At 33.7% G+C, this 25,417-nt stretch overlaps 1 protein-coding gene across 3 annotated transcripts in view; it reads right to left on the reverse strand.

The window, feature by feature from the left end:
• LOC135071259 (four and a half LIM domains protein 2) overlaps positions 1–25,417 on the reverse strand; it is a 196,799-nt gene that overhangs the window by 85,105 nt on the left and 86,277 nt on the right. Inside the window, exon 2 of one of the 3 annotated variants that reach the window (XM_063965042.1) lies at positions 16,220–16,545. The exons of 1 other annotated variant lie outside the window; for it this stretch is intronic. In XM_063965042.1, the coding sequence (XP_063821112.1) occupies positions 16,220–16,404 (185 nt within the window). In that variant the 5' untranslated portion in view covers positions 16,405–16,545. Of the gene's footprint in view, positions 1–16,219; positions 16,562–25,417 lie in introns of all 3 variants that reach the window. One more of the 3 variants, XM_063965043.1, reaches the window with a different exon arrangement.

Consider the following 25,417-nt stretch of genomic DNA (forward strand, 5'->3'; position numbering starts at 1 on the left):
AGAAAACGCTAAGTTAAGGCTAATGTTATTTGACCAGTAATTAAAATTGTTGGTGCCAGTTAGTGGTTACTGGTGTCTATGGTGTTAGCTCTATATTTTTTTTAATTTATTTTACAGAACCACAAAGACATATCTCTGCATAAATTCCTAATTGGCTATTATTTATTGGGGATTTTTACAGCAAATGGTTTTTAACTGAACTCTATACGTACGGTACCTATTATGAAAGGACAATGTTCGTTCTCCATACATTGTTCGCCGTTAGATCAACAGTGCCGAAAAAATACTTTCTAGGTTCTAAATGACACAAATCTTTATGTAAGAACAATTATTCCTGGCGGACCAATTCTATAAACTTATTGATAGCAATATTGTTATCATAACCTCTTACTTACTAGTATTGTATTATAATATTGTATGCACATCGATTTGGGAGATGTTCTATATTGTAGTTGTCGCAGCCAAATTGTATTATAATATTGGACGGGTTTTGGAAATAGCTCGGCGTTCCACTTTTATCATTTACTTACTTACATTTTGCACGTAAATAAATAACATGAATCCTATGTTTACTTTCCACTCTTGACATTTAACACGTGACTTACCAAACTAACTATCTCCATGGTTACCGTCTTAGTCTATGCATGACTAGGGATTGAACAACTTTTAATTGAATATTATTAATAATTCTCGATAATTTTTATCGATTGAAAAATATTCGATATTTGAATCGAAAGGTATATTCAATTTTATCAATATCAAAATATTCAATTTTAATAATAAAATAAATATTATTTACTACCACCTATGAAATGTTCTGAAAATTGCCTGGAGCGCTCCCCCAATCCTGGGTTTTCCCTTTCCAAACTGAGAGGACATCATTTTGGTTCTATCGATACATTATAAAGGTAGGTACTTAATATTTGAAATGTATTACCAATTATTGTTATAAGCATTTTGAGTGAATAAAACTTTCAATTCTATTAGAACTTTAGTCATTTCTCTCACTTTAAGCGATATTGGATTTTTCATCGGATTTTGAAACTGTTACAGATATATTAAAGATGATCCCATATTTATGTCATTGTCAATATCAGTATTATGATCACAATTCTTTTTATTTTATTCATGACCTTTTAGACCAGTTGGACACATTAGATAGCTTCTTGTAGTATCGTGCAATATATTTTTAACTTTTAATTAAAATCTAGTCATACTGTAGCAATTTGGACGATTTATCTGGGGGCACGGCAGTGCCCCCGCCAAGTCGAGCGCGAAGCAAACACTGCCGTACCATCCTTTACTGGAACCATTTCGCCGCATTTTCAGGCCCCTATTTGAGAACCTCTGGATAAGACCAGAACGCAGAAATTTTCGTCATCTAGTAAGCTATAATCACATACTTAAAATCCAAAATTTCAAGTCTGTAGGTCATTTAGTTCCGAAGTTAAGCGAAAGCAAAGTTTCGCATTTACGACACTCACTCACTCACTGATGATCATCAAAATAGAACTAGAACTTCCCATAAACTCAGAGAGCCACATAAAGGGAAAACTATAAAAACTAGGAAAATCGAAGATCTGGAGTAACACCAGTGATTATGAAATCAATACTACTCCGGCACCGTGGTGTTCGCCTGTATCGCTCACTGCTAGATGGCGCTAGCACTAGCAAGCGGTGTTCAGATTTTTTTCCTTTCTAGAGCCCCCCGTCGATTAAGTTGAATCAGGCCTCCGTCACTCGCCTATGCCGGCCGAGATAATTACCTACAGCGCGCGACAACTTCAAGTTGCAAATCAGTCAGGGCCGCCACGCGCCTGTGAGCACACGCGTATTTCTATACACGCTCGGTCGATCATCGTCGTAATCAAGGTTTATTGTTCCAACAGCACTGTTATTCTTCTTTAATGGAAAATCGTAATATTTAGGAATAATAATTAACTGTAGTGATTTAAATAATAAAAAAAACGACACTTTTTAAATAATTTTGAAATACTTATGACAAAAAACTGTAGCAAAAAAAATATTTTAGCTAATAAAAACATTAACTTTACTTCACCGTGTCTATTTTCCGACACTACACCTTTTAAAACTGTTTGTCCAATTTCGAATTATCGCAACACTGAAGTTTATTAATAGGTACTTTAGAAATGGTACGATTATACAAACACCACTAGATTAAAGTTTACCAATCGTAAATACAATAAATGCTTCTTAAAATTAAGTTTTTATTTATTTTACTTTGCTTATACAACCCTGACGCTTGAGCTGTGAGGTAGATCAATTCTGAACACAAAAAAATTGCGCTCTTGTGAGCGTAGTAGTAAGGTGCGATTTCGAATGCACCATGTGCGTTGGATATTTTGCATTATTATTATTACCGTTAAAATGTCGGCATCTGATCCTACACAAAGGAGTGCAATTTCTGTTGCTACTATTATGTATTCTGTGGTTGAATGTTGTGTAATTTGCATTTCGTTGATTTCGTTTATTATATTGTAAGGTTCGCTAAGGTTATGTTATAAAACAATTCTGATTCGTTGTTCATTTTAAAGGTCGTTGAGTTTATTTGTGTTTAATATCGTAAAAAAAATGTCGATAAAATGACGACGTTAAATAATTTTGCCACTTTCTACAAAAAGAAGTGAAATCCCACCAAAAACATTCTGTAAAAAACTAGCCAAGTCTCGATGGAGCTGCTTGTTTATCTCTAAAAAGTAATGAAATTTAGACAAAGTCGTGCCAAGTCTATGGTTCCTTACTGCGATTTCATTATTATTATAGTTAATGTTGTGTGACTTGGCCGTTGAACAATCTTTATTATGATAATCATACATAAGTATTATTGAAATACGCAGCTTCATTAAACCTACAATTGACTGGTTATTGTTGAATCAACGTTTTCCAAGTGGCAATTTTCCATCGTCAATGGGTAGCGGTTCTGGCGACAGATTGGTGCAATGGTGTTATGGAGCACCTGGTTTTGTCACCCTTCAACGGCCAAGTCACACAACATTAACTATAATAATAATGAAATCGCAGTAAGGAACCATAGACTTGGCACGACTTTGTCTAAATTTCATTACTTTTTAGAGATAAACAAGCAGCTCCATCGAGACTTGGCTAGTTTTTTACAGAATGTTTTTGGTGGGATTTTATTTACAAGATCGGTATCTTATTGTCTATGATGACCGCAATCAACATCACTATTACGTGGATTCCTAACAATGAAGTACGGCATTGCCTTGTGCCGATTTTACATGGATTTTATCGACACAAATTATGGAACTTCATAGGATATGGAGCAGGCCACGCCCTAAAATGTCCGGATGTCGTCATAGTATTATGGAATACATATAAAAGACTTTTATTATTTCATTTTCTAATCCTCAAGTGTCCATTACAATCTAATTAATATTTATGTATTCAAAAAGTAAGAGATCAATTTTGATACTTTACTGCTGTGCCCAGGAATCTGAGGCCGTTTCTGACAATGTCCTTTGTCATTTTCTCTCAATTTTTTCACTAAGAAAAGAGAGAATATTTGATTTATTGCGTGACATTCCCGGCCGTCAGTTACGGCGGTCGCGATAAATGGCGACTGTGAATTAAGAATAGATTTATGCGTGTTTTCCTTGGACTGCGCGCGCGCTGATTACTCGCCCGATTTGATGCGCAAACGTGGCTCTACCTAGGCGGTGACCTGTGTATCCAGACTCAATATTATAATGAGGTCAATGAAAAGTATTGCAGTAATACAATCATTTCTCAGGTATACGAGATCGAATCAGAAATGAGGAGATCCGTAAACGAACTAGTCGCTGACATAGCCCGACGGATTAGCAAGCCGAAGTGGCAATGGGCAGGGCACATAGTACGCAGAACTGACGGCCGATGGGGCAGCAAGGTTTTGGAGTGGGGGCCGCGTACCGGAAAACGCAGCGTGGGACGTCCACCCGCAAGGTGGACCGATGACTTCATAAACGTAGCAGGAAGGCGCTGGACGTAGGCCGCTACCAATCAGGTAACATGGAAAGCATTGGGGAAGGCCTATGTTCAGCAGTGGACGTCCTATGGCTGAGATGATGATGATGATTTCTCAGGTGCTGTCTATTTGCATACTTTCCTTTTCCTCACAATACAGAGACGTCTTACCTAGTGATACTATTGAAGAGCTAAGCCAGATGAAGGTTCCATTACTTCCATTCCTACTAGGGGTAATGGGTGATCAACCATTTATTAGATACCCTCAGTTAATGAGACTGCTGGGACTCTATCATAGTTGTCGAAGGTAAACAGCGCAGATGGTAAATAAGTACCTAACCAGTAAAAATATTTTCTATCGCATAATAATAATGCTATCGCAAACTATCAAAAGGTTAAGTAAAGGTAGCGGGAAAGCACTGGTTGCAGGCCGCCACCAACCGGCCATTGTGGAAAATGGAAATCATTAGGGGAGACATGTTCAGCAGTGACGTCCTATGGCTGAAATGATGATGGTGAAACTATCAAAATGTTAAGATTGTTTCCAAGACCGAAAAACATTAAACACAACAAGGTTTATTTGTTCACTTACTGCCAACACCGCAATTAATTTTATCTACAACGATTAAATCTCAAAACGGTCATCTCAGCAACTAATTTCTGACTGTTTAACTACAATTTTACTGCTTAATAAAAGCATATTATTTTCATAGGATTGCGTGTGCATTATTCATATCTGTTCCTTAGTTTGGCAAACATGTTGGCTGCTATCCAGGCATGCCCCATCTATGTCATGTTGATACTGATAGGTACTAGTACTCCAGTTTGACTCCGATATTAATCATATGGGAAATATTTATAAACAATTCGATGGTTTGCAAAATAACGTAACTGGGGTCTTATTATGAATCTCAATCGAGGTTCACAATTGGTATTTGATTCCATTTAATTTTCCGGATAATTCCAAGATCAGTGATTTTAGCTCTACAAATTCATCCTACTGAAAATTTATATTCTTAGCGGAATTAACTTCTATTGTAAAATGAGAAATGCAGTGACATAATTCCCGCAAAAACTAAAATGGCTTCTTCCTTCAATATTCTAAATTATTAATGCTTTTTGTAGTCTTTATTCATCATCATCTCATCCACTGCTGAACATAGGCTTTCCCCAATGCTTTCCATGTTGCTTGTAGTCTACATATTATATTGTCTAAAAATAAATGTTTTCATTTCTTACGTGTCATTTATAATATTTAAGGCCCTTAGTTAAAGTTTCTACGTCCAGTAATTCCGTGGTCTCTATCAGAGTTCCTATTACATCAGTTATAGATGACGTTAGACTTAGAAAGTCGGGACTGTTATGACGTGGCTCGGTTATTTGATAATTGGTTATTTTTGCCGTGATTACACGCGATGGTTTAAATTATCTCAAGGTGTTTATTTTTCACTCCAACAAACTCGTACGGTGGAGCATTTTTATTCATAAAATCTTTCCGCTTTGGTTATTTGACTCTCAGAATTTTAGTGTGCATAATATTTGGTTTTCAGTGCATTAGTTCCATTGTTTTTGAAAAGATTCATTTACCTACTTGTTAAATAAATTATCATATTGCTTGTAGAATAAGACCTTTTCATAGAGACTGAAATTAGACTTTTTACACGTTAAAAAATAAATGACTTATATTTTTAACAAACTAAAGAGCGCAATATCTCTAGTGCAACTAAAGCTTTTTCCATTAAAAAGATATTGAGTTCAATAAGTGGAAACAAAATTTTTTTAAGTCAAATATCGCTTTAACAGTGTTTTAATTAATTAAGGGGTTATAATAATTATTATTTCACACTCAATTTCGTGCAGTCACGTTAACTCACTTCACTATACTAGTATCTTTGCATTAGGAGAAAAAGCCCTAACTTCTCTGAGTTAGGTCTCTACCTCAACTAACTTTTTCCCAAGAAAGTACTTTTCTATCCTTGTCAAAATAATGATAGCAAATTTCGGCACTTGTATATTAAGAAAAAGCACCTTTGTTTTGATCCGTATCTCATATTGACGTAATTCGCGCAGACAGCGATTGAGATCCGCCAGGCAGGCCAATAAACACATCGCACCCTTAATAATATAGGGGCACAACTCAAAATTTTTGGTTTTTTACTTTTTGTACTAGAGAGGCACATTTTCGTCAGTTCTACAAGATGGCTTTCACAGAAATCGAAAACAATGATCAGATAAACGAGTTCTACATTTTGTGCCCCTTCCATACTTTCGTCTATCTTCCCGCTAGAAGGGCTGAATCAGAGACATGCCGATATTTGTCGAATCCGGCCCCCGCGACTGTGGTCCAATTTGGAGTTGTGCCTTTGTATGACAAACTTTTAAGTAAGTGTTAGTGAGCTAAGACTAATTAATTCCATATATTTCTAATAATATGTTACATTTTCATTTTTATTACATTGATAAAGTCCCGTTAATCATATAAAATTATAAAATATAACTTTAACTTTAGTTAGGCGGACCATGGATGGGTGTTTGTAGTTAAATTTACAACTCTCCTATAAAAGTAATTTGCTTCTTGGTATTAATTTTCATATATATTGGTTGATTAGGAGCCTATAGAATGTTTTATCGCGATGCTAAGAAATAAAGCGGTGGTTATGAAATACTTCCCGACAAATAAACTAATGATTAATAAAATAAGAGACATACCTACGTGTTAAGGCTATTAACGTTCGCTCGGGGCTCGGGTTGGCTTTTTTCTTTGTTTATTTTATGAATAAACGCACTAGTCAGCCAAAAGGTGAATTACTTTAATATGATAGTGTTATAATTTTTAATTATATTATTCATTAATTTATTACGGTCACATAAATTGATGCTAATTAATCTCTCAGATTCTGAGGACTGAGGATACATCGAATTTATTTTAAAATTATCTTTTCACGTATTAAGTTACTACAATTTTACTGATCAGCTATTAGACCTTGAAATTTTCAGTTTGTCTAAATTTAAGTTCTAAAGTGCTTTTTGTCTTAAAAAATATGAGTTCGTAATGAAATCTTGTGTTAACACCACTAACAGTTTTTATTAACATGTGGCAAATATTGTACACAAAAGTAAATTGTACAAAATAATAAATATTGGGTGTCCAATATCGTCGTAAACCGTGTGTACCTAGACTCTTTGCAATACTGAAGTCAAGCAGGACGTAAAGGGCTTCTATTTGGAGGGCCAAAGATATGTATTGAGCTTTCTAATCACTAAAATGATCAAAAGCAAAATGATGATGAGTACGGAAAAATTAAAAGCAGCTATCTTCGATGGACTGCAAATCCGTGCTCTTATAAAAGACTGTATTTGTAAACCATATAACACAAATTGAATCTGAAGCATGGCTAAGGTGCGTTAGTAGTAAAATATTTTTTGGGGAATGTTAGAACACCAGAATGGATATTCTTGGATATTATTCTTCTTCAAAAATTACACACGCCAATTTGAGTATTAAATTGTATTTTTTACAATAGCCATTTGAACTGATTCCCACATAATGTGGGTGATTATAGTAAGGGACAAGGAGAACGGTTCCTTCCACCAGGACAACAGGATAGTGGAAAAAAGATACCAAGGTACTGGCTGTTGGACTTTAATAAGTGATTATCCTGAACAAATCCATAACAGAAAACCTTACAGAAAAAGTTTTTGTAGGTTTTTTCTTTATTTGATGAAAAGCATATTTTTTATAGGGTAAGAGTCCCTATCTTTCTAAGTAAAAATATTTTGAATGCATAAAATTAGTATTTTCATGTCGGCTTTCTCAGAGAAATAGCTAATAGTCTTTATTTTAATCTAATTCGACATATCTAATAATTTTCTAGTATTCAACACCCTACTCTTATACTGAATTGGCTATAAGCTACTATACCGCACAATAACTGTCCCCAATGTTATTGGGCGTAAATCAATAAAAAAATCGAATAATACACTTATTTTTAAATATTAGAGAGCAATATTAGGGAATATGCCATATAAAACAATTCAGCCTAAGGATTAGATGGGCTCAAGTACAAGTAATACCCAAAATCACAACAACAGAAATAGTAAAATAAAGGCCTAACTTTGAAATATTTTTTTAAACAATTTTTTTAAATACTCATAATCAATATTTTCAAAAATGTCTTATGTCAAATTATATAACAGATACCAGTGATGAAGTATGCTTAATTTGAAAGTTGTAGCTGATAAAATAAAGATTTTAGAGCCAATTATGTAAAAAACCGCGATCCGCCGATTGGTTTTTTGGCTTTTCCCAAAAAACGGAATTTTGGAGTTGTGCCCATTCATTATTAAGGGTGCGACATGTTTCCGCTGTAAGTTTCATTGAAAATCCATTCATTCATACAATAGTGCTAGTATTAGAAGTATTGGAACTGCTGTCTGGCTTATATTCAATTTAATTGAACGTTATTTTCTGTAGATTTAAGATCCAGATGTATTTCTTTATGACGTCTCTAGCAAGACAGTGAACCTAGGCTACCTAGGCTTGATAGATGCAAATTAAATATACGAGTAATATGCCATTACAGGATCGCTTCGAAAAAAAAAACTAGAATTTGACACTGGCTATGTGCAAAGCCATAAAGTAAGAAAAAAGTTATAACTTTTTTTTAGTGTCAATTAATTCTAATTAAATATAAAGTAATATGCCATTACAGGATCGCTTCGAAAAAAAAACTAGAATTAATTGACACTGGCTGTACAGTGTACATGCTGCTGGCATGTGCAAAGCCATAAAGAAAGAAAAAAAGTTATAGTCAAAGTCAAAGTATTTATTTGCAAAGAATAGGTACAATGGTTCTTTCATTTTTATGGTTCAATTTTTTTCAGTGTCAATTAATTCTAGTTCTTTTTTCGAAGCGATAATTTTATGTGAACCAATCCAAACACCTGTATTAGGACAAAAATAGGCAATGTTACGGTCACACACAGTCAAGATTAGATTAAAACCTTTATTAATTTCCTGATAAGCGATTAGACACAATAAATTAGAATTGGATATGGAATTTGAAACGATAAAATAGCATGTGGTTATTAGACCACAGTTGATTTCACAATGTTACGTTTAAATTCAGATCTATGATCAAATATCCTGTAATGTAGTTTGATCTTAGGTATTGTGAAACAATCTAGGGTAACGAGAACATTGGTTTTAATTACCTACAGTTACATAATACATGGCACTAATTTAGAGGTATTTTTTATATCAAGTATTATTTTTTTTACTTAGATTTTCCATTCAACAAGCCTGCAAAAACCTACCTGAAAAACGATTTATTTTGCGCCTGTATTCACAAAAATTACTATGAGGTCTCACAGTGCGCGTGGACGCACAGGGTGACACACGAACCAATCACAAAGCTCTATTCAACGGTGTGCGTTCGATTTGCTGCTTCTCTTAAGCAAGCATCGTTTGTGAATACGGGCGTTAATTATTCTCAGGACACATTAAAATGTTTACTACTAAATGTTGTCATTTCTTAATCTTATCTGTTAGTCTGTTACACATGAGCTGTCACTTTCAGAAGTTTATATTTATTTTCGCTCCTAAGCTTCTCTCTTGATTTAAATTCGTTCACGGTTACAACCTAAACCCCTGCTTATCTATAAGATAAAATTAATTCTAATTCGCCTCAATGACGACCCAATTTTTTCTAAGCATATTGGTACCCAGTTTAATTGTAAACAATTTGTGGTGCCAAAATGTATCCAGCGGTTCCAGCCTTGATTATAATGTCATTGGCGTGAATTTTGGCATGGGATAAAAGGGACCGATTGGACTGCTGACGAATTGACTTTTGATGAGTCCGTGTCTATACGATCAAAGCGGCTCCGGCATTTTCATGAGACAAGGTAATATGTAATTGATATTTTTAACGCACAGATTATTTTCAGGGTGTGGCGCGCGGATTTTACGTCATTGCGATACTCTATGGTAGGTCGATTAGGTGTCGATGGTTTGACTTTTTTTCTTGTTTTTTTTCTTCTTTTAGTTATGTAATTGCCTTGATTTACAGTAAAAATGTCTAAGAATAAGTCAACAAAAATTTTTACAGGGAAATAAACTTCAATGGAGAGCCAAAAGTAACTTCTCTGACTATTTGATAATAGGTCGCGCAAATATTTTCTGTGGCATACTGAAATCCTGCTGGACAAAGGCCTCCCGTTCATTATGGAAAACCTTGGGGGAGGCCTTTGTCCAGCAGTGGACGTCATTTGGCTGAAACGAAACGAAATTGAAATCCTGAAATTAACGGGGGAAGTCGCGTGCTGACTGCTGAAACTATATTTTTAACAAAGAGTCTATGGATGAGTAATACCGATATCACTTATCGATGACTAGGCATGTATGATGAATGTATGGCAGGATACATACCACCGATACATTAATAATTCCTTCCTGCTATGTACAGAATAAAGATAAACTTTGTACTAATATAGCTCCTATTTCAACGCCATAAGAAGGCACAGACGGTGTTTAAGTTGACATGCTGTCATCAACCCGTTGTTTTAAAACATGATGCATTTGTTGCGTTTTGTTTACAATCTGCATTTCAATAACCCGCGGGCTCTCCGAGTCGATGTCACGTTCAGGCGGTAAGCGGTATATGACAAAGCAGTAAGTAAGTAGGTAACACATTTTGAAAACATTAAGGCTGGGTTGCACCATCTTACTTTAACTTTGACAAACGTCAAAAATCTGTCAAACTCTATACAACAAAACACCGGTTATCGGTAAAGTTACGGTCAAAGTTAGGTGGTGCAACTCAGCCTAAGACTAGGCGCAGACCATCGATTTTTCGTCGGCTGATAGTTTAGTCGGGCAGTTGATCAGTATGGGCATGTATGGAAGTGCGCACATTACACCGATTTGATTTGGCCGATTCTTATAAAATCGGGCACAACTATCGGCCAACTAAAAATCGATGGTCTGCGCCTAGTCTCATTAACATGGTACAGTCGACAGCATATCGATACCTCTGGGCTCAAAGGTCGTAAAGGACAAAATACCGAAAATGAGTTATTCATACAGTTTTACTCAGAATTTAATTCTCTATCGATCTGTATATTTAGTTTGTCGAAATTCCCAAAAAAAGTGCCTTTACGACCCATCATTTTTGATAAGCTAAACAGAATTCATCGTGAAAATTGGGATGTAAATACCATTTGATTTTTTAGTACAGTTACCATGGTAGTAAAGAACAAGTATACACAAATTTTTGGGCGTATAATGTACATGTAGTATATCTATTGTCCTATACAACCTTACATTTTCATACCCAAGTCTAAATAATTTGTCCTTTACGCTTTTAGATTATCTAAACAAATATTTAAAAAATCTACACAGTGAGGATATTAAAATAACTGTGAAGGTAAATTTTATAGACGTTTCCTATAGTATTTAAGTATGTGCGTTTGGAACAAACGAAAGAACCTAAAAATCATCAAAATTATATAATAAAACTATTTTAGAGTGTAATTTATGTGATTTATACATATAAAATGATGACATCTACCCACATCGGGTAAAGTAATGTTGCTTTTTATTATTTCTCATATTTGAAGAAACTAGGTATTTGTCAGGTAAAAGATAATTATTAAAAGATGATTTAAGAAAATAAAAACATGCTATAAAATAACGTATTACCTAATTAAGTTAGTATAGTCAATCATCATAAAAATTGAAAAAATGAAAAAGCTAGATTTGTTAAAAATATTATGAGAAAAAAAGTCACCTTACTGTAGTAGGTACCTTAGGTGTCATTATTTTGTATGCACAAATCACACAAATACTACACTTTACAATTATTTTTAATGATTTTCTAGTAATTTTGACTAACGCCCTTGGTCAAAACCACTTTTGAGTTTTGACTGTTACAATTGGTTACAATTATAATAAATTAGTATAGTTTCTAAAGTTATTTGGATCAGCTAATAAAGAATAACTAGTAGGAAAAATATTTACACAACATGGGAAAATATATTATGTTGAGACTAAGAGTAGGCGCACACCGTTGATTTTTCGTCGGCCGATAGTTTAGTCGGGCAGTTGATCAGTATGGGCATGTATGGGAGTGCGCACACTACGCCGATTCAATTTGGTCGATTCTTCATACAATTTAAAATCGGGCACAACTATCGGCCAACTAAAAATCAACGGTGTGCACCTACTCTTAATCTACTAAAAAGCGTGAATGCAGTTTTTTTCGAAGTTATATTTTTATATTAAAAATAATTGGCTTTTAAAAACGGTTTTATGTGGGAGTAAAGTAAGTGGATGTACTTTACTGGAATGAAAATCTTCCTACTTGTAATCTTACTTACCTAACTTTTCTACTTTTATACCAAGTACAATGACATAATTTTAAGCTACTATGAATTAATAATGTTTAATTTATTTAGAATTTAGAATAATAATTATTCTAAATTCTTATTAACTAATATAATAAATAATTAATATAGTTTGGTTTTCGTTTGTCCTTAATAATTCTATTATATTATCTGCATTATCATAAGGTCAACTGGTGGACAGACTGCCCTATGGAATTAAGTCCGCTATTTGTAGTTTTTCGAAACAATAATAATGATTAAATAAATAAATAAAATTAATTTGGTTTCGGTTTTTCCTATAAAGTAGACATTTATGAAGTTTTATTTAAAAGCGTCATAATGTTTATTTTCTAAATTTGCTTTTATATCGGAAATAGTTTCTTCTAGTTCGAAGATATCAAAACTTCTATTTAAATAGTTTCATAAGTTGTGTGCATTAAATTATGAAGCTACGGAAAATCATTTTATTTCATTTAAAAGACCATAATTCATTTAAAATATGTGAAGAAATGGTATATTACATATGAAATACCATAAAATATTAAATATTTAAGCTAAATCATCAATTTAACCTTTCATAATACCTTACCTGGGTGTCCCGTTACGACCCATGAAAACCTACAAAACTATGTAAATTGTCATTTATTACCTTAGTTTTGTAGTTTTGTGAAATAAAAATAGACTTACGACCTAAGTAACTTGCCTAGGACGAATATTTGAGGGGCGTAAAGGTCTTTTTATTGTAATTTTGAGGGCGTAAAGGAAATCTATCTCAGTAAATACAGCTCTAGTCCAGTTTTTCAATACCTCTTCGGAAAATGCTGTGAATTCTAAGCACTTTCTTCATAAGTCATAATTTAATAGCTCAAAAAACAAAAAAGTTATCGTCGACTAAAAAAATAAAAAAACGTTTCTTGCTTCTCCTGAAAAGTCGTACTTTGTCCTTTACGACCTTTGAGCCCAGAGGTATCGATATAAGACTATACATTTATGTTACAAAATCACTTCTATTACATCTACAAAAGATTCCACTGTGTTTAGCTTAATTTGCTTCTGTAGTCCGTACAAAATAACGTCTCCGTTAAAAATAAAAATACGATTCTAAAAACTATGTAAATTAACTAACATTACTTGCGTGTATTTAGATTTAGCTTGAAGCCTCCTTCAAACCGTTAAAAATAAAAAAAACAAACGTTTCCGTTTCTCCTAACTTACAACTTGCTTGCTTGTTTTTCTTCCTTGATGCTACTTACTTAACGCATTTACTTCGACTTTTCAAATAATTCTTTAAAAGCTGCAGAATTATTTGTTCTCTCGCACGTGGCTATACGCAAGGGTTACCATGCGATGTGATATTTGTGGGATATTCAGGACTTTTAATTTCTTACTCTTTAGAAATTTATTAATGTTATGATTTATCATCGACATAAAGATTTACTAGCGTTGCTCTCTAATAGTTTTTATTTAGAACTATCTTCAATTCTTACTAGTTTCCTGTTGCACCTCAAGTATGTTGAAAGAAATGGTTAATTTATTTAAATTAAACATCACAAATCTCTGCTACTAACAAGAAAAAGTAAGTATTAATTTAAACAAAATCTTTTGGTTTTTGAAATTCGTACTTCGCGACCTTTTTCATTCTTACATATTTATTTAGGGACCTAGCTATCCCGGTTATCTGTTACACTACAGGCACTTAGCTCTAACCCATTCGCATTGGTTTACTTTGCATCGCTTGCAAAGCAAATGGCTGGGCTGGGCGATCCATTAGACGGTGGCAAAGGTCGGCAACAGCGATGCTTTCAAATTATAGCGCGAAAATACATATTGTTCATCAAATGGCATTTATAGCGCCCTCTAGGCTGTATTAAGGTCAGACAGGAGCTTGTGAAAAGGAACACAAGTACCTAATTTGCGTTGTTGATTTTTTTTTCATCCCAACGTTTAAGATATGACTAGAAGGTTCAAATATTGATACCTAATGAATGAAATGAATTTAATATTACATGAACACCAACGAAACGTAATCACAGGTAGCATTATCTGTTACCAAGGCCTTAATATAGGAGGTGTTTTAATTAAATCTTATCATGAATGATATTCGCGAGCGTGAACCCGACTTGATTAAAATGGGGAGGCACGAGGTATTCTGATGTGCGAACTGCGAAGGTTATTTAATATTATGTTATGAGTAATATCAACCTGGCTATGACCTAAAAACAAAAAAGCATGTAACCAACAAAAATGTCGCGTGCACGTAGAGTCATACGTGACAGGCAAATCTTAAGTGGCCAGATAATCCGTTCCGCCCATACACGTTTTATTTCATTAGCTAAATGGAGGTTTCAAAGGTCAGATCACACAAACATAGCCTTTACGATTTCGCAGTCTTGAGCACTTTGTTATGGGGCAAGGTCTAGGCACGTGGAGGGTTAATAGCATAAGCTATAGCTTTTACTTTCAGTGCTACTCCAAAATAAATTGCTGTCAGTGATGTTTGATAGGAAAATATTTTAATGTATAAATGTTTAAATGCATTTGTTAATTAAATTTTATTTGTTTAAACTGTGACTTGTTTTGTTTACAAATTTTGAACACTATCTTTCACACTGCATTACTAAGATAACCTAATAGCAGAATCAACAACGATAATGATTTTCTTGGAATCATGCAGAGGTGTGGTATTTTTTTAAGGCAGTGAATTTTTATATACGGCAGTGTTCCTTAGCCTCATACTTTTTATGTGAACCAGTCACCAACATTATGTTATTTAACATTTCCGTAAATGTTGTAACTAGTTTTTTCGCGCTACTTTCTTTGTTGTTGAGCAATAATAATACGACGTGTGCGGTTGCCACTAAACTCAGCTAAACTGCCCCACTGACAAACAACGGTTTTATTATAAATATTTATAAGCACAGGTTTCCTCGTTTTCATAGTAATAGAGGCGATGATGGCTGCTAGAGCGTTGGCTTCACTACAACCGCAGCGAGCGAATGCGGATATAATATTTGAGTAATGACCGCATCTCCGATGTGAAAAATAACCGTACCTTCGGAAATAGATCTTACTTTAGACTATGCTTTTGCGTTACCTAACAGTGTAGGTTAGGCGTGGGCTGTATAACAATCTACGTGTATTCTTGTTCACTGATGCATGCTGCACAGACATAAAATTATATGAGCTTATTTATCTTATGAGCTCAGACAAACTGATTTTACCTACTAGACTACTTTATCTTCAAAGAAATCTATTTGATCATGTCAAACCAGACAAACTAAACACGGTTTTTTTGACAGGTAACTTTAATAAAAATAATTTTAGTTTGATTTTCGCAAGAATTTTCTTAGATTTTTCATCGCTGTCATTACGACCCACGCTGCAACATTCTTACGGCCATTAAAATTTAGATTGTGGGCATCGGTTGGTCGTAACCACGTTGATGGCCGGTCTAATGAGCGAAGTCTGATTTCAGGGCAGGGGCGTAACTCGCGAAACGTAAAAAGCGGAAACCATCGCTTTTGCAACGACTGTGTAATGTCAGCGTTTAGAAAATACCCAACATTAAAGATTGAGATATCCCATTGATGATCGGAAGTAAAGTTTGAAACGCTTTTATTGCAGTCATCTGCAAATCTTTATTTTTATTTTATGGACAGTAAAAGAACCGTAAGGTCACTGAAATCAGTATTTCAATTTATTTTAGCCTCAGTTTTGGATGATAGAAGCATGGGCACCAAATAATTATAGATGGTGTTTACGCTTTATCTAAGCTTATCTCTGGGTTTCCTTTCAGTGGACCGCACCAACTCTAGTGAAAGTTTAGCAATAAAGTAATAAAAACACTTACCTAATGACCATATCCAGGACATCTTCTCTTTCGAAGACCCTGCAGTATAACTGGAGGATCTTTAGGCAGGAATACTGAAGCCCTGACCACGTCAGCTCTGCGGACTTCAGGGCTTCGTCCCAATGACAGTTTTCGTGTCTCGACAGGCACAACATGCCGTCGCGACCCGTCTCCGTGGGCGGCATTTAAATGGAATGCACTTTCTGCGTTTGGAACAGTCTATTCTTTGCTGGTCTCTGCATCGATTTACGATCGTTTATCTTTGGTTTACTAGTTAGACCTATCTTTTCACTGATAAGTGGCTAGTAGTAAATGTTCGTTTGTCACTGTGATAATAATAAACTGTTAAATAGTAGGATTTATGATAATTTTCTCGATACTATCCTGTTACTGCTCAAGGAGGAAGATATTTGTAAGGTATAAATAAAATAATGATGTTACAATAAAGTACACCATAATTAATAAGAGGAAATAAAATAACCGTGTTAAATAACCACAAAACTAAATAACAATTGCAGGAAACCTGACAATCATTGACCATTAAGGAAACAAGAAAAGTATATCAACAACGAGCTACCTAAAAAATTAAAATAAAGAGTCATTTAAAGGCGTGTTTGTAAGTCTGATAAGTTAGCTTTTGTGTGATAACATTTACGTTAACTTCACTACTATGAAGTATTTACTTTCATAACACGTTATGTGGCTTTATTATTTCTGTGTAGTTAGTTTACTGAGTTATCCATTATTGCTGTTGCGACGCTTGATTTAATTTTGTGTTTTCCATTTATTTGTATACTGAAAACGTCATTTTGACATCATAAATGTTTGAAATAATATGAACTGCGTAACAATGCTCAATTGAATTTTTACGCAGTCTTTTCTTATCCCCTTACCAATAAAAACTTACACACGCCACAGAATAAGTAATAGCACACGCGTTACACTTTAAAATGACATTATACTAAAAACGTCACTTTAAACAAGTGTGTAGTGTAACGCGCGTGTAACTTTTATTAGTAAAGGGGTTAGTATTTTATGTCATACAAAAAGCTCGACTAATATGACGATAAAGCAATTTAAAACGTTTACATGCAGGACAACAAACTGCATCGCAATTGCATCATTACACGACGTAATAAGCGTGGTCCAACCGTAGGAAGTTCCAATTTAAACAATTCACCGTGGCCATTGTCTCTCAGCGTAGAATGGCCATACGAACGTCTGTTTAAAATTTAATATAAAACCAAGTACCATTTTAATTGAATTATCGTGAAAAATACATAATCAAATACATTCAACTTTGCTAGCTTTTTGTGTAATTGACTTTTTTTTATGCATAAAAACCAGGTATTTGACCGCAATCGCACCTGGTGTTAAGTACAATTAAGTGAGATGCAGACAAGGATGTTAAATACATATTATCTGCCCTGTAAGTGCCTCTTCACTCTAGCCTTGAAAAATTTATACAACTTGGAAGACAACGTTTTAAAATGCGTCCTAATTTAAATTTTAATCTGACCACCCTTAGCGTCTTCAAATGCGTTGGTTTCTATTTTTAAAATGTAAATTTTAACATTGTCACCCTAAGAGATTCCAAATGCATTCTATGCTTATCGCTACACAAGGACTTAAAAGGATTTTATTTTGATAAAATTGCTATGCGTTAAAATTATCACTTCACGGGATTTATTACAACGATATCTATTTTAACCCGGCGAGGCTGTGGTGGCAAAATGTAACAATGAGTATGTGGTGGGGTGTCACATACCCACTTATCAAATTGGCCATAAAGATCATAATATCGATAAATTAAGTTCTAATCTTATGTTTTGTGATATTAATATTTAACAATAAACAGCTTTTAATGAAAAAACTTTAATATTTTAATATTTTTTTATTATTATTTAGGAAAATAAAAGAAACTGAGTTTTTTTTTAAACAAAAATAGGCATTATCTTCACAAACCTCTAAAATAAACAAAAACAAAATTTTACTTTAAACAACAACTACTAAATGAAGTAAAAAACATCAGTCTTTGAATTAGAAATAAAAAACTATCATAATACTTTGGAACAGCTTAGGAACTAGGGTCATCATCACAACAATTTTTGCAGGAAAATATTGCATGCTCTATACATAATTATGGCCTTCCCACATGTTGAGCAAGAGTTCTTTGTCTTTCTATCTTTTTTCCTTGGACAATCAGCACATCTCGTATATCGCCCAGTAGTATTTTGGAGTGAACGACTTGGTTCTGGCTGCAATGATCAGATTCGGGTTCGGAGCTTGACTCGTCCGAACATTCTTGAAAAACCTCCTCTATCATGGACTCAAGATGCCTTTGATCTCTTTCGAAACTCATTTTCGTTCAAAAACTAAAACAAAAAACAAATATAAGCAAATAAACTAAAAAAAACATTTTTCAATTTTACCGAAATAACCACACACCAACTATGTGGCGGGGTATTACGTACCCAACAGGAGTTTGCGCACGTATATCTCGAGCACCGGTTAGCGCAACACTGCGATCACGCCACTATCCCCTCCCGCAGCTCTTTAGCTCCAGCTATGCGGCGAGACAAACCGTTACAGCAAGAATTTAAAACAAAACGATCGTTGAAATAAAGCGTGGGGTATGTCACACCCCACCACAGCCTCGCCGGGTTAACGGTAAATAATATAAGTGAAGTGATAATTTTATAGTAAAAAATGCAACATAATAGTTTAAAATATTGCTATGCGTTTTTAGTCACTCGTCCAGAAGTTAAAAAAAAAACAAGCATTGTGACTAATGTAATACATAATGCGTCAGAATTAAAGATAACAATTAAACAATGTTATTGCACTACCTCAAGGTTTATCCTTGTCAATTTTAACGTCTGCAAGTCTAGGTGCAATAACTACTGCTCGTCCTTGTATTACCTAATTTTTGAAAATAAATATTTTATTATTACTATTATTTTCAACAAAAATGCTGCTCCCAAAACGTTCGTTGAATGGTCGATTCGGTCTAAAAGGGCGCTGCTATTTGCTCAGACCCAAGACGCAATTTTTTACTCTTGTATTATGTTATGACTACATCTACGTCTACGCGGCAATATCAAAACTTTTGTAGGCGACAAAACAATCTATTCAATCGCTACGGTAATAAACTAAGCGTATACTTAGTTGCACTTTATTTATAATGTCGACGCATGACTGATGTCGTCTAGTTAAGGTGGCCTTAACGGGAACCTTCTAATATGGCTACTACTTACCATGTCTGCCTGTATCTGGCAAGATGTTTGATTTAGGTTATACCTAATTAGCTTATTTATAAACTATCGAACATGATAAATGTGATAGATATGCTAGATAATGTATGACCAATTAAAACCTGTGAGACGTTGAGTCATACATTTTCAAATTGCAAATTAAAGGCTAGGAAATATTAATTTGATAATAATGGTAAAGTAAGTGACATAGATGGCATGCCTAAAGATCTTGTTTTGATATGTTCCGTTAGTTTCGTAATTTTGTTCTGTAAAGTGCCAGAGATTGACACTAAAGATGCAAGTTTGCTTACATAAAAATCCTTAGCAAAAAATCTTGCAGAAGCTGAGTAAAACACGAATAAATAACGATAACAATATCACTATCTTTGCAAAGTATGTCACTGCATCGCTAAAATAAACACACCTACCTACCTATTTGTCAAATTAACACATCGCATGTTCATCGCGCCAAGCGTCTGCGCAACGCGCGCGTTGAAAAAAATATCGAGGAAATGTCAAATGACATTAATGACCTGCACAAGAATATTGATGTGCGTGAATAAAATATATTCTGCCAAACAGTTTTGAGGTTAACGGTCGCGGTGGTATTCATTTTATTATCCTGAATTTTTCCTGAAATATATTGCTTCCCTACTTTTTACTCAATAAACGGAATGAGTTACTAATTTTCTAATAATTAATGTCGTGACGCATTATTCTTTAAAAAGATTTCAAACATTTTCTGAAAGACAACAGTTCCTGGAATAGCGATACTAATAGTCTAATGAAGGTCTATAATTAACTCTTAATTAGTTTTGGCACGAATTTAGCAAGTGATTTAAGTAGCTTTAAAACTAATTAGCTATATTATTTCTTTTGATTTGTTAGCTAGTAAACTACTGACTCACTCGTCACGAAATCACAGAAACTACAAGTACTAGGAGACTCAAATTTTGTATGGGGATTCCTTTTAGTTAGAACGTTGGTGCTCACTAAGAAGGGATTTTGAAAAATTCAGCCCCTAAGAGGGTAAGACGGGAATACGGGATACACGCGTACAAAGTCGCGGACGGCCGCTAGTACTATGTATAAAACTTTTTTACCTTCCTTGTGATTTTTTTAGTTTTATTCGTCGTCGTTTTATCTGCTCTGAAGACTGACTAAAAAGCGGTATTTTCTCTAAGGCTTGTTTGTCGGATAACGTATGTAAACGGGTAATATAGGTCAAGACAAGTCTAAGACGATCGCAAATGATGTAAGGTTTCCAACAATACCACTAGTTAGTAGGTACCAGCTAGTGACTAGTGACATGGTAAGTGACACAGTTATACCATAATGACCGAAGAAACGTAGGCGTTTTGTTGTGAAGTCATATCTCTTGTCATTCTGACATAAAACGCTGTCATTTCTCATTATTCTAAAGTTACACACAATGTTTTACCTTTTAGGCTTTGTTTTTTAAGTTTTTAACGACTCTCACTGGATAAAAGCAGAGATACTTACAAAAATATTACTTCCATTAGACTGAAAGATTATATCAATGTATTCATAATAAGATAATGAAGAAAGTAGCAGAATCGTTTCACTATGGGAAACTAGACCTACGTTAAATAGGTGCGTGACCGCAAATCACGTTTGTGTAACCTACGCCTTAATTACTTAATCTATTAGTTAATCGGGTCGGATTCTTCAAACACTAGCAGTTCTGCTAAATACTCAATCCTCAAAGATTTAATTAGGCTGCGTTACGTTTTTATAGGTTAAAAAAATGATTAAAAGATTATTTATGACGATTAACACAGGCGATAGGTCTCTACGAGAAGGCTTCTGATAATATCGAAGAAGTACTATTTAAACTCCTAAGGCAGTTACTAAGTTGTTTGAAACATGACCTCATCGTGTCAGTTGTACAATTAAGTTCAAAAATAATATGCATCCACTTTTCTAAGTAGAAAAGAAACCAATGAAATTTGGCAAGGAATAAGAACCATTTTAATTATGTAGGTATGTGCTTTTAAAAACCTAACATACTACTAGGCATAATATACAATTCAAAGTGTAAATTCTGTAGATGATCAAGAAATTCATAAGTTTTCGTATACTATGACAGTAGGTACCATATTTGACGAAATACAAACGCGTTTGTTACTTTGACCAAGGTCGTAGCTGCAAGTAAATGAATCTAGACAGGCGACAGTTACTTAGCATTGGCCGCACACTGAAATTGTTGATGCGTAGAATAAATGTATAAATATACATAAATTACTTTAAAACGAACCTTTGTTAAAAAATCATATACTTATGTAAGTATAAAAAATATTTAATAACAGCTGTTTCTCATCATCTGCAATTATTATTCTAAACCAATTTTAGACTAGACTTTGGTTTAAGTATATACTAGTTTACTTTTCTAAACTCTTTCTCCTTGACTATGCTCTGATTTATTTCGATATCTCTCGAAAATCAAATAAATATGATATTAAAATTATCGACACCGTATGGTTAACATCAGATGAAAATTACAATTGTTCAGTGAAGCTTTTTTAGTCGTAAATTTAGTTAATAGTAAAACAAATGGGTCAATTTGCTTACAAAAAAATACTTTCGTTAATTATAACGATAACTAAACTTGACAGTGAAAAGTTTCACGTAACAATTTTTGAATAATAATACAGGGTGACTGGAACTGAACCCGCCATAGCTAATACGCGTATAGAGGAGGTTATTTGCTAATTATTGAACCTTACTTTCTATGGCTAAAGTTTTATAGTTTAGGAGATATGTCAAATTTTATACATTTTTCAGATTTTTCCGAAATTTGACCTAAAAACTGCTTAATTTTTTTTTTCTCGTATGAATTTAACCGATTTTTTTATTTGATACTAATATCGAATAAACCTTTAGTCAAATAAAATAAATTTCAGATCTAGATAATGATTCAATAACTAGTTACGAGCCGCCAAATATCAACAAAAGTACAAACCACGATAAAAAATTCAAGTTCGAATTCGATTTAAAAACAACTAATGGTGATAATGGATTGCTAATGATCTTAAAAATATCTCTACCTTCTCTCCTTTCCAATGATATATCACACGTAGTAATAGATATTGAAATTTATTAAAAATTCAAAGTTTATGGAAGAAAATGGAGTAATAATACGAAAATTATCCATACAAAGTTTCTTCAAACATCTCATATTTTCTGCTATACTCCTTTTCATAACTATTTTTTTTTATGTGTTTTTTGAAAAATGAATTTAAAAATAATCACATTATGAAGAAAAGAGTTTAAAAAAAAAATTCTAAATCAACTTTGTATGGATAATTTTTGTATTATTACTCCATTTTCTTCCATAAACTTTGAATTTTTGACAAATTTCAATATCTACTTACATCGTGTGATATATCATTGGAAAGAAGAGAAGCTAGAGATATTTTTAAGATTATTGGCAATCCATTATCACCATTAATTTTTGTTTCAATCGAATTCGAAGTAGAATTTTTTATCGTGGTTTGTACCTTTGTTAGACTTTGGCGGCTCGTAACTAGCTATTCAGTCATTAATTGGATCAGAAATTTATTTTATTTGAATAAAGACATATTCGATATTAATATCAAATAAAAAAAACTGTTGAAATGACGCGAGAAAAAAAATTGAAGCAGTTTTTAGATCAAATTTCGGAAAAATCTGAAAAAGTATAAAAATTAACATATCTCCTAAACTATAAAACTTTAGTCATAGAAAGTAAGGTTCAATAATTAGCAAATGACCTCTTCTGTACGCGTATTAGCTATGGCGGGTTCAGTTCCAGTCACCCTGTATATTTAAAGCCAATTTTTCCGGTCAGGTCCACAAGTAACTTTAATCGTGGACACCCTACAGAAATTAAAAATTAATTCGAAATTAATTAAAACATTAATTATATGGCTGATTCAATCATGCAGAAGCTTTAAAATAGAAAATAAAATGGAAAAGAAAATAAAGGTATTAACTTAAATTAATTAATTAGGTAGGTATTACGATAATCTTACCACTAAATCTGTATCTAAGTAATTGCAATCTTGTTAGGGCATTACAAATAATTTTATTGCTGTAATGATAACAGAACATAATGATATTGTCGTAAAATGCTGTAATAAAATCATTTTCATTAGGGGGCGCGGCAGCCTTGACCTGCGATAAAGATTCGCAAACATCATACGTTACTTTTGAACGAGGAAATGCTTTTACTGGAATATTAACCAATCTTTACGAAAAAAAAAAGGTAAGTAATCAGTATGAGTGTCATCTGTAGACCTATTTTTAGAGATAATAAAAAAAAATTAGGCATTTTTTGTATGTCTTCTTGCCACGATCTTGCCATGGCGCTAAACAGAGGTCAAAGAAAAAAAAAGCAATAAGCTTTGGGCTGCGGCTGTCACTGACTTGACAGGACAATAGGCGCCAGCGCTAGTGATGTTACAGTTACCTGATTAACATAATAAGTAAACCTGTTTGAATGAGTTCACACTCCACCAAACAAGTACATTACATTTTTAAGTATATTAAGTAAGTACCTACTTATTTCCTTTTTTTTAAACTAATTAATAGGTAGGCTGTCTGAATTTTATTTTGGTATAATACGTTTTAAAAATTCACTAGGAAACCTAAGTATAGACTGACATACCTACTTCGTTTTGTTATTATTACGTAAATTAGGTAATTAACAGGTAGGTATCACAGTAAAAAAGGAAGTGTCAAAAGTGGGCAGGTATGTATCTTATCAATCATGAAGTAAGTACCATTTTTATTTTTAATGATCAGGAAGAGAAAAAATATTATAATTACTATTAGTGCACTAACCGAAATAGCGATGATTTATTTATAACGTTATTATGTACCTACATAATTATCTTCATAATGCAACGGCTATTCGGGCCGTGATTGGAGAATGTAAATATTTTTCGCGCCACTCTTGCGAATGTAAACAATTCAGGCAGATGTGCTCATTGAGACGTGCCGTGTCCAATATAATTTTGCTACTTACTCTTTTAACGTCATATTTAACCAATCGATAAAATTAAAAGATTAACAATATGTTATGAAGTTACTTATCAATATAAATTGCTCACTCACTGCACTGCTGAAACAAATTCTTTGTTTATTAAATCATTAAATTTAACATTTATAAATGAAAAAAAAAAAAACATCCCGACTATGACTAGGGTAGGATCCAAATATGTACATATTATGCCCTGTGAGAAATTCTTTTTTTTCTTACCTATGAAAAAAGTGAATGCCCAGGAAAGGATTTAGGTAGGTAAGTAGGTACGCATTTATTTACAAATGAATTACTCCGAAGAACAACGATAAGCTTAGTGCCAATTAGCAAACAAACATTGGAGTGAACCTCAGAGTGAACTATTTAAATGTTTGGAGTTGCGTACGATGGAGCCGTCGCGTCATGTAGATAACACAAGTCTATGAAGTTGACAGCTTCATTAATCCTAGATCAATCATATTTAATGTTTAGACGTTATTAATCCTACTCAATACTAACCAGAGGAGGGCCGTGTTTTTTAGTTGCTATGAAACAATTTACATCAAACAATAATAATTAGGCCGCATCTTTTGCTCCCTTAATTCGGTCCTGTCGAAATTCTGATCTTATTGAACGATTTGTAACGATTTCTTAAAGAATCAGGGACTTCCCCGCGGGCTGACATAGACTCTTTTATAATAAAGATTTCAACGATTTGATTGAATATTGAAAATCTACCACACATCAATCGAACTCGGGATCACCGCGTGAGCCGTTTCTTTTACATTTTAAGCTGGTAGCTGCTACCTACCTATTTAGGTAAAATATTTATTGGTAAACTCATCCTACGTTACTTTAATGCAAATGCTAAACTCAAGATAATATCAAATAGGTAAAAAATTGCTACCTCACATAACTTTG

Source organism: Ostrinia nubilalis, chromosome 4, assembly GCF_963855985.1.
Source record: "Ostrinia nubilalis chromosome 4, ilOstNubi1.1, whole genome shotgun sequence".
NCBI classification, from domain to species: Eukaryota; Metazoa; Arthropoda; class Insecta; order Lepidoptera; family Crambidae; genus Ostrinia; species Ostrinia nubilalis.